The sequence below is a fragment of the Aulonocara sp. 'chitande type north' Nkhata Bay genome, linkage group LG8 (genome assembly GCF_057382095.1).
Source record: "Aulonocara sp. 'chitande type north' Nkhata Bay isolate Kocher_YH1m ecotype deep benthic linkage group LG8, A_spYH_male_GT1.1, whole genome shotgun sequence".
Lineage (NCBI taxonomy): Eukaryota > Metazoa > Chordata > Actinopteri > Cichliformes > Cichlidae > Aulonocara > Aulonocara sp. 'chitande type north' Nkhata Bay.
In genome coordinates, this window is record NC_141351.1 from 17,385,568 (window position 1) to 17,396,065 (window position 10,498).

Here is a 10,498-nt window from a genome sequence, read left to right on the forward strand (position 1 = left end):
TGAAGAAAAAAGACCACTGAGTGCAGAAGTGAAAGATGCTCTGGTGCCATACTGTTACTCTGTCTGCCAAGTTTGAGATCAGAACACTTAAATTGTATTTAATCTCCTGCACACTGTCAGAGAAAGCTTTGTGCAAAGTATTCAGCAAGAAGGGAAAAAAGGCCTGTTATTTTCGCATTGGCGTGCGGGCTGCACATTAATAGGCACTAAAACCGACAGTTCTATTGCTAGTTTTGCTTCACTCGTCCACTAGGGGGAGACGCTGAGAAGGACAAGCTCCCGCCTGCACAAAGTCACCTTATTTGCACAGTCAAAATTAATATTTGTATCATATTCTTTTGTGTTTTTAATGGTCTTAAGGGCATCTTTGCCCGGTAACAGTTAGCAGATAACCCCAAAGGCTTTTGTTGCTCCCAGCATGTGTTTAGCTGCAAATGCAGTGGTAAAATGTGCTGAAACAGAGCGAATAGAGAAGAAGCAGAATGTTCCATTCTCCCATCACCTGCAGCGCAGATTTTAAACTGAAGCTTGTGTGACTCCGTCTTTCCTCTCTGACCTTTCCATGATTGACACGAAATCCTAGAGAATAGCTCCCATGACCTTACAAAGCTTGAGGAAACAGGCGATGAAGACAGACATGGGCGAGCAAAAGAACCCTTCCACCCCCCAACCTGAAAAAAAGGCCCAGCATTATTATTTTACAACCGAATGGAGGTTGGGGATTAGGGAGGTTAGGTTGTCACGTCGAGCCACACCTGACATCTTCAGTGTTAGTCATACATGTGGCACTTTAAAAACCCAATTATTCACTTACAGATATTACGTCACGGTGTACCAGAAGGTACTGTAAATTGTAAATACAGATCTTTGCAGAGTTTGCTTGAATTTTTGAGATTGGGATTTCGAGTCAGCAGTAATTAGCTGTACTCGTTAGACACCTAACAGGTTGTGTTGTTTTCATCTGGGGGTTAAATGCCACTCCTCCCCCGTGGAGCCAATTGCTTGCCACTGCTGTAAAGCCTGTGGTCGGGACAACACCTTGGAGCCAAACAATTACATCAAGGTCATGGAGAGGAGGAATGTTCTGCCGATTAGTGCAGGAGTCCGGCAGCAAACTGCGACTAAAGAATTCAGATGAAATAATAATCTAACAATAACAAAAAAATAAAACAAAAAAAACGTGTTAGGTTCGCTTGAAATTCAAACTTCGGCTGTGTCAGCGAGCTATGAAAGAAATCGCAGCTCAAACGTTGAAACTCTTGAGCTACTTTTATCATTTTAAAAAGGCGAACGCGAATTATTGCAGTGAATAGATTTCAGCTACTATTGGCCTGTTAAGTTCCAGAAAGGTTTTAAACACAGTGTTAAGAAATAAATGGTGCAGCACAGATTTGTCTGTCATGGTTGCGCAGTTAGGTTTTGATTTTTAGCACTTAAACTGGAAATAACCTCACATTCTGGACGCCTGTAGTATCGATGCTGTTAAAGTTGTTCCACTTTCCCGTCAGTCGAAACAAGGACCGTTTGCCTGCTGTTGCAGCCCCCCGTCTGGGTCGGCTACACACCACCAGGTGATTTCCCTCCAAGCAAATACACCAAATAAGTTAGTTCTGGACCAGATTTTAGTTTCTGTGTGCTTCTTTCGGTAGAATTATATACCTTTATACTTGTATGTACATGTAAGTGAATGGAATGTGTTTTTTTTTTCTTATTCCTGTTTTTCTCAAAAGTGCCTATAAAATAATTTTAGTAGAAAAAAGTGACCCCGCCCCCGTAGCCTAATATGGGCAAATTTTGATAATGCAGAATAATTAAATAATGACATAATTAGAAATATAATTGTTCCTAATTCGCAGTGCAGCTATAACCCGTTTTCCTGGGGAGCTTGCAGTGAGTATGCTTTCCACGAGTCACTTGTTGACACAAAACTTGTGGCACTTGTGAAGTGTTTATTGCAAACAAAATTCTTTTTAAGTTTTAAGCACGTGGAACTTCCTTGTTTGAGTCTGACACGGATACCAAGTTTTAAACGAAACTGATTTAAACGAGATACGTTTGTGACCTGCAGTTTTGATCACAATATTAAAGAAAATTCAATAAAAAATATTATTCTAGTAAGGAACAATTATTAACATCGTGCCACAACCGTGCTTTGTATTTCACTTTGGATTATTTGCGAAGGATTCCTTTTGTAACGTCTGTATACACTGTCACCCAATTTAAGCAGCGGTGCGTAATTACGCGTCGTTATTGAGAAAGTTCGAAACCACTAACGTTCCTTAATGTGGGCATACTTTACAATTAACACGAAGTTCGTCGCTGCATTTAAAAGAAGTATCGATGCTCATTGATAGGGAGATTGGGTGAGTTGGGTGTAGCAAGACAGAGAAGGGGGGTGTGACCAAATCAAAACTTTTCTTCAATGGGCTACCTGTGGAGGACCCGGGCGCTGCGCATAAATACTCCTGCTTCTCCGAATAAGTTCTGTCCTGAGGGAGAGACACAGAGACGAAATTAGGTTTGGGGAATCTGTTTAAGGCGGATTATGAATGCTTTTGGACACCAACCATCTAACCCACAGAGCAGCCCTATTCAGCACCACAGCGCCCAAGAGCTCCTGGACATGGCCGTGTACTGCGACAACTACGGCGTTTACCAGCAGAATCTGCATCACCATCACACTCAGAGGCCGCCTACTCACCCCTCCGGTTACGGCCTCGGAGAGTACTCGTCCCCCTCTACAAACCCATACCTATGGCTAAACGGACCGAGCATCAACTCTTCTCCTTATCTTCAAGGGAACAACGGCACGTCTTATATTCAGTCTGGATACGGGTCTAACCAGAGGCAGTTCTTACCGCCTCCCACCGGGTTTGGTGGAGCAGACCTGGGATGGCTATCCATATCCAGCCAGCAGGAGCTCTTCAAAATGGTTAGACCACCTTATTCTTACTCCGCACTGATAGCGATGGCCATACAAAATGCCCAGGACAAAAAGTTGACTCTCAGTCAGATTTATCAGTATGTGGCCGATAACTTCCCTTTCTACAAGAAGAGCAAAGCTGGGTGGCAGAATTCAATTCGCCACAACTTGTCACTGAACGACTGTTTCAAAAAAGTGGCACGGGACGAGGATGACCCTGGTGAGTTTTTTTTTATAAACCTCTCATAATTTTCTGTGATTATATATCAGAGAATCATTACTACTTTTGTTTGTAAACTTTATCAAAAGTATTTCTGAAATACCAGAGACGTTTAATTATTGATTTTTATTTATTTATTTATTTATTTTTAGATTTTAATGTGAAAAGTCAAGTGAACTGTTCAGTTGTGAGCAGGAACAAATTTGAATTCAAAGTATTCGCATGTCAGCGTTTTTCATCCCCCCCTTCTTTATTTCTTCTGTTTCTTATACAGGTAAAGGAAACTACTGGACTCTTGACCCAAACTGTGAGAAGATGTTCGACAACGGGAACTTCAGGCGTAAGAGAAAGAGGAGATCAGATTTGAACGGAGCTGACAGCACAGCTCTTCCACTTAAATCTGAAGACGGCGCACACAAGCTCGCCGACACTGCCAGCCTCCTGAGTGCCTCCCCGCCCAGCCTGCACGGCTCTCCGGCCTCCACTGAGCCCAAGTCGTCCCCGTCTCCCTCCGCGGAGCACAGCCCCTGTTTCAGCAGCTTCTCATCCAGCGTGAACTCGATCCTGGCGAGCAGCGGGGGAAGCGACGGGGCCCGGGGCGTAGAGCGTGGAGACTACGGCTCCGGGCACGTCGGGGGACTATCTCAGCCCAGAGAGGGCATGTCTGGACTGGGCTCCTACTCGCCTTCTGTGATCTCTCCTCTGAACTCTGACAACAGCAGAATGAACTATTACACATCAGTGCAGAGCCTCTCCAACCATTTCAGTGTGAATAACCTCATATACAACCGGGAAGGAACAGAGGTGTAGACTGCTCACAGTTCTTATGTAACCACCCGTTAATACTAATTTTCTGGTGTGGTTGGCCACCTTGTAGTATGACTACTGGAACTAAACTGGTGTTTATCACAGTGACTCTCTCAAACTGAGAAAATTTGTCAGTGCATCTTCCCACTGAGATCTGATGGGTAGATTTAAAAAAACAAAACAAAAAACAACACACTGTAGCAGCTGGATTGGACCAGTTAGTCTTTAAAGAAGATGCCTATGTACAGAAATTATTTTCATAAGAAGAACCATGTATGTTAGACTTAATTGTGTTTTATTTAAACTTGTGTCCTCTATGTTTGAATAAAAGTCATTTATTTGAACTCCATATTCAAGGCTTATGTGTCATTTTCCTGTTTTTCCTCTGGAGAGCTGGATGCACTAGTCAGAAATAGTCAAGGCTTTGACTGTATGAAATTCTATATAATTAATGAGAGTTACTATGTTTTATTCCCCACGTGAATCTGGCAGTACAAAGCATTTTCAGACTTTTTCTGGATTTTTCCTCAAAATAAATACATTTATGTGTTTCCTTGGACACCATGTTGTCTGCTGTAGGGTCATTCATTGATGATGTATCAACATCAGCACATGGGGCCATTATTTATTAGTGTGTGATTCGCCCCTGCTTTGTTTGTAGATATAAAGTTCAAAGTATTTTGGAGAGCCTGCTTCACTGTTGCTCAGAGTCTCAGTCAGATATATATATAAATATATTTTAAAAAAGCTTTACAAAACCTCATTAGGTTCTCAAATCCATGAAAGCATAAAGTTGTACAAATATTTGATGGTCTGTCAGGAAATCTGAAGTCAAGTAGCTGTAAGCTGTAAAGTGTGTAAGACAGAGATATTTTCCGCTTGTCACTTCCAATAGACCCATTAACAAGTAATCAGACCTTTAGCTTGTTTCCATGAGGTTCAGAAGTTCAGCTTTTTGTCTGGACTGGATTTGACTCAGACTGAGACTGCTTGATTTCAACCTTCATTTTTCTTTTACTGAATATTCCACCTGTCTCCATCTATTCCCAAAGTCTTGTCACGCAAAAGGCCGACTGTCTGTGTGAGGGCTTTTTGTTTGTATTGGAGAGCACTGTGAAGGAGCATCCGCCAAACAACTGACGAGAGAGTTCAGCAGCATGTAATGCGCTTTTGTCGTGCTTGTGACCCAGGAGACACAACAGAAAGGCTGCTATTGGGGGGAAAGGCTATTAAACAACTCATGCGGGGAAAATGTTCAAGTGATTTTACACCCGGCTTCTGTCTTATTTTCAAACAATATGGATACGCACGGAATCAAAGTCTGTAAATAAAAGGAAACACCTCTTAATTGGTTGATAATTGAATTCACCCAGGCGCTCCGTGGTCTGGAATAAAAGAAAAATTAATTGACAAGACTTTTGTGCCCCTTGTTGGAACACAATGGAAGCTGGCAACTCAAGAGGTCCCCTCCTGGGCTCAAATGAAAATATTGCGATCTGAAGATCTGGGAACAAATTATCTCCCTCAGGCCACATTTTGCTCCATTATCTGTGGAGCAGGGCCACGGATCAGACAAAGGGGATTTTTGTCATACAGGAGGTTCTCACACTAACAAGTTTTCTGTTGAAATCCTCATCACATCTAGTGAATAGAGTATAGAGCCTTTTATATTCTCAGGCCTTTCTGTTCATGGTGTAATTTCTTGATCCCTTAGTTCTGTTCTCAACTTCTTAGACTCAGTAATTCAGTATTATTTAAAATTGTATTAAGATACGTTTTTTCCCCCACTAGAGCAACCAATTGATAAATAATGATGTATTATTTTATATTAAGCTACCCTGCAGTATATAAAGTAGTTTAGCATTATTACCCATTAATGCATCATTAGAATAAAATATAATGTTCTGAGTATTTTTGGCAGCTAAGCTGCATTTTAACATTTGCATATAAAGTTGTGCACACTTGAGTATTTCTCCATGGTGGTCTGGCTAGTATTAATGCTTTCTCAGAAACTACTATTAAAGCACCACCATATGAGTGTGGATGCAGCAAACTGCAGAGTACATCTCCTTGCTTTCCAAGTTTGCCTCACCTTCCCATTTCTCAGAAAAGTAATGCTCCAGTGCCCCATGCCTGAAGGGCACATTTACCTGGCCCACATGAATATCAGTCAGGCCATGTCTACCTGCTTGAGGGCCCCTTGCTCCAGGAATAAAGACTGAGACTCAGGAGAATGCCTCAGCATAAGGGTGGCCTCAATCCCCATGCCTAGTGGGCTAAATCCATAATGATGGGTTCCATCCTCAAAGGGTCATGTCTCGAAAGGTGAGGGTGGTTCATAATTGAAGGAGTCAGTGTTTCAACATTGGATTATTTTAATTCTCTTTCTCTATATGGGACTAGATACACTGGGAAGCTTTCTTCATTTACTGTGTTTTATTGAATGACGATGAATCCAGCTGAAGAGTTACATAAATAAATGCATAAATAAAGATATTCCCCTGTTTTAATTTCATTTAATTTTATTTAATGTAAAAATCACAACAGGAGTGCTGATGTCTGCTGCCTGGGACAGTAGTCAGTGAGGGACATGAAGTAGTGATGTATCATTTCCAGATAACTCCCATCAGCTGTCAACCAAGATCTCGACTGATACACAAAGATAACAAGCTGTACAACCTTTAATCTCCCCATAATCTGCCATTTTTATTTATTTATTTATTTTTCCCATGCCATGTGTTGTAGGCTTACTTCTGTGGTTTAGAGGTTTAGCGTAGCTTTTAGATGTACTTTGTATGGGAAATGATTACTTTGTAAAGCACCGGGAATTTCAAATAAAATCAGAGCCTTTTAATTCTCCACAGCCCATATAACACTACCTAACAGACAAATCTGAGGGGTATAATTTGAAAAGGGAGACTGTGCGTCTGACCTCGGTGAAGAACATGATAGCTCGTCCATGGGGGGGCTAAACAGAGTCTGGGTCTACTTTGAAATTTCACATCTGTTTGTAGCAGTCAGTGGGCATTATAGGGATGATTTCTTATATTACAGCTCAATCTCTTGAGGAAGTTAAATATTTCATTGAACAATATGATGACAGCTTCTGGGGAAGCAACGCTACACCTGTAAAGATAGAGGCAGCTCTCTAGACTTTACTTTAAAAGGACTGTGTGTGCAAGTGATAGCTGAGGAGAATGTCTATCAATTGGCATGACCTGATTTGGTTTCATCATTCCCCGTCTGAGGCCCATAAAAAGACTGATGTTTGAGCCGCTAATAGCATGGGATCCTGGCTCTGGCTGAGCAGCCATATGGATGATTTTATACAGAACAAGAGTCATCTCAGTGCAAATTGTTCAGCTATTGAGAGCACATTGAAAATGTCAAGACAACTATTCTAACCACACTTGATAAAGTATTCATGTAGTTTTTTTTTTCATTTCTTTTCTAATTTTGTAAAAAAAATCTGATTTTAGTATATTATAAGCAGCTGTTAAGTCTTATCAAAGATGGGAAAAATAGATTTTCTCAACTTGTTTTTGCACCATGTTGATTTGGTATTTTTCTTCACGTGCATGGAGTTTCCTGAGATTATTTTAATCTTGCTTTTTCCTCTTTTCTAGCAGTGGAAACTGGCTCATTTGAAAATTAATGGCGAACACAGGAAAGGAAGCCACTTCAGAGCCCCATGAGGCTTTCCAGCTGAGGAACCTGCTGAAAGAGTCAAAGAGATACAAGGATTAACAGACTAGAACGAGTCCCAGTAAATCCACAGCCAGGACCTGTCTTCACATCACTCTGTCTGGAAAACCTATCCCCAAAACAATGTAACCTATCCCCTGCTCACTCTACTGCTGGAATATATTTTGAAAAAGTCTTTGTTCTCGCATTAGGGAACTGTAGGCAGATCATCCTTTATCCGTGACCTTTGTCATAACAAACCATGGCAGTGTTTTTACACACTGCTGGAAATCCAGAAAAGAAAGCTTGCTTCAATCATTTGATGCTTCTAACAAGTTTTACGTCTGTTTCTGGCTCGCTTGAAGCCAACCTTAAGTAATTAAAGAAGAAAAAAATTACAAGTATCACAGCGGAATATTTTTTCAGCTATATTTCCTGATTATCTCAGTACACTGAAAGACTTACTCATAAGCCTCTCAGTGAATCTGCAACCATTCATCACTTACATGAAATTCCAAACCGTGACCTTCCGAGAACAATATCCAGGGTTCGTGGAACATCAATTTCTCTGTGCAGTGCAGCAGAGCAAATATCTGAGTAACAGCCAATGTGTAATCATTTTAGCCTGGTTCAGGGACTACTTTCACATGATAAGGGTCCATCTGACCTCGCACAAAAACTTGGAATTGTGATTGCTTGAGCACATGGATGCATTTAAACAAGAAATTAAACAATGTAATATTGTTTTAGGGAAAAATGGCATGTTTTGTGCTTCTGACACTTTGTAGTGATACCACCCGGCTTGCAGCACCTGCATGCTGTCATTACCTGCCCCTTACAGACAGGAAGTGGTGACAGATAACAGAGGAAGTAGCTACCCAGAGGGAATTCATTTAACTTACTCCAGCCTGCACTTTTGGTGGCAAGACGGAAGTCAGGTCATCATTTGGTACTCAGGGGACCCTCAAAATAGCTACCTCTGTTCCACTTGTCAGTCATTGTCAGTAGTTCTAAAGGAAGCCATCTCTCAGTTTGAAAGTCACATCGGATGAAGTTCCCGCTGTTAAAAGACGCAGCCCACCTGGAGTACCTCTGTATTTCGAGACACGTCTTTCCGCAAGACATTTTGTGTTTTTGCGAGTTGTGTTTTGCTGCACGAAAGTTTGCAGAACGCCAGTGAGAATTATTTCGTTTCACCTGCTTCCCATGTTCCTTTCTTCAGCTTCACTGCTGTGTGATGATGGTGCATCTGCCCCGAGGAATTCATCGACTGCTCCCTCCCAGAACAGCTCTCCCCCGGCCCCTAATGAGACCCCCTGCCTCCTGCCTCTATTGTGAGGGATGCATACCAATAGAGAGACAGGAGTGGGGAGACAGACTGAAGCTCGGAGACCTTTGGAGCCTTCCCTGGCCTAAACCATCAAACGCACCCCTCACAGAGACAAATAATGGGTATGATCAACATTTAAAGTTTTCACCATGTAAACTGCAGATGATCTATGGCTGAAGGCTCTAAATGATAGCCTTTCAAAAGAGACAGGCATGCCCCCTTCAAATGCTCCTTTTGTGTTTGCTATGGTACTAATCCCAGCCCACACTTCAAGGCCTTGGCTCTCTTCTAAGCCAGCTGCTATCATCTTAAAGGGGAGGGAAAGAAAGGCCGTGCTTTTAAAGTGCTTTAATCAACAAGATGTAATACTTTAATAGGTTGATCACCCCCTTAAAAAGGTAATTACACCTCAATCGCACAGTCAGTGATTCCTATCAACATTTATTGTTTTATTGCTGATGATTCTTGACACACTAAAGTTTTTGTACAGATCAAGGATTGTTCCCTCTTTTAATACTGTAAAATATAAGTGATATGTGGATTTCTATTTGTGTGGGTTCCTCTATTTCTCCTGTTTAGGGGAAATAGAGAGACACTAGTCATATGAAAATCAGCTTGGCTTGTGCAGCAGCAATCCAAGAAGCAGAAAGAAGACACATGTTTGCCAGATAAGTGTATAAACAAGCATCAGCACACAGCAAGTGCTATGTGTTGACTCTGGTATTGAAGTCTATCAACCCCAAACAGCTTGGGTGTCAACTATAAACACACGACATGCATGCTGCCGGGATAGAGAGTCTTCTCTGCTTCTGCTGCAAAAGCTTCTCAATTAACACGCTAAATTGCCGACAGTGTGGCACTGCTGCCCATGTTGTGTTTGTATGTAACAAGCGAATTGTGTGTGTCTGTGTTATTTGTGTGTGTCTTGCTCCAATGCCGTGTAGCTCTAACTCATTTAATACAGTCTCTTCCCTTTTGTCATGCGATGGCATTCCAGCACTGTGACATAATTCAGGATACACACGCACACGCACACCCATGCATGTTTTTATGTGTGTCTGTCCGCTCAACACCGATGCTGACAGCAGAGCCGAGAGGCCAACATCATCCAGAGAAGTGTGTTGACATGCCCCCACTTAACAAAGAGGCCGTTTTTTATTCAGCATGAGAGAAAATGGGTTTTTACAAGCCTGAGATAATCTGAGGGACACAAAGGAGCAATTAAAACATTGACAGGGTAGGGCTGTATTTAACTAATGACGATGAGAGGTGTGCTGATTATTGTGCCATTTAATGGGCCATTCTCATGCCCTTGGTTTGACTACAGCACATTTATCTTAGGGGAGCCGAACAACAACAAAAAAAAACAAGCATTAAAGAAATACTCGCTTTTCTTAGAGACACAGAGGAGAGCTTGGCATAAATCACAAAAATTGCAGTGGATTGTGCTGAGAGTCGGAGTATAATTATACTTTGTGATTTGAAAAAAGCATTTAGTGATTTGTAGGACTTAGATAATCCCACAGTGTCGTTT

At 41.7% G+C, this 10,498-nt stretch overlaps 1 protein-coding gene across 1 annotated transcript; it reads left to right on the forward strand.

Moving 5' to 3' along the window:
- The first annotated feature begins 2,148 nt into the window (after positions 1 to 2,148).
- On the forward strand, positions 2,149 to 4,219 carry foxi1 (forkhead box i1). Its single transcript, XM_086304792.1, has 2 exons — positions 2,149 to 3,143; positions 3,418 to 4,219. Exons 1-2 carry the CDS (start codon positions 2,546 to 2,548, stop codon positions 3,951 to 3,953), a joined length of 1,134 nt encoding a protein of 377 aa, XP_086160918.1. The 5' UTR covers positions 2,149 to 2,545; the 3' UTR covers positions 3,954 to 4,219.
- The last annotated feature ends 6,279 nt before the right edge of the window (positions 4,220 to 10,498 follow it).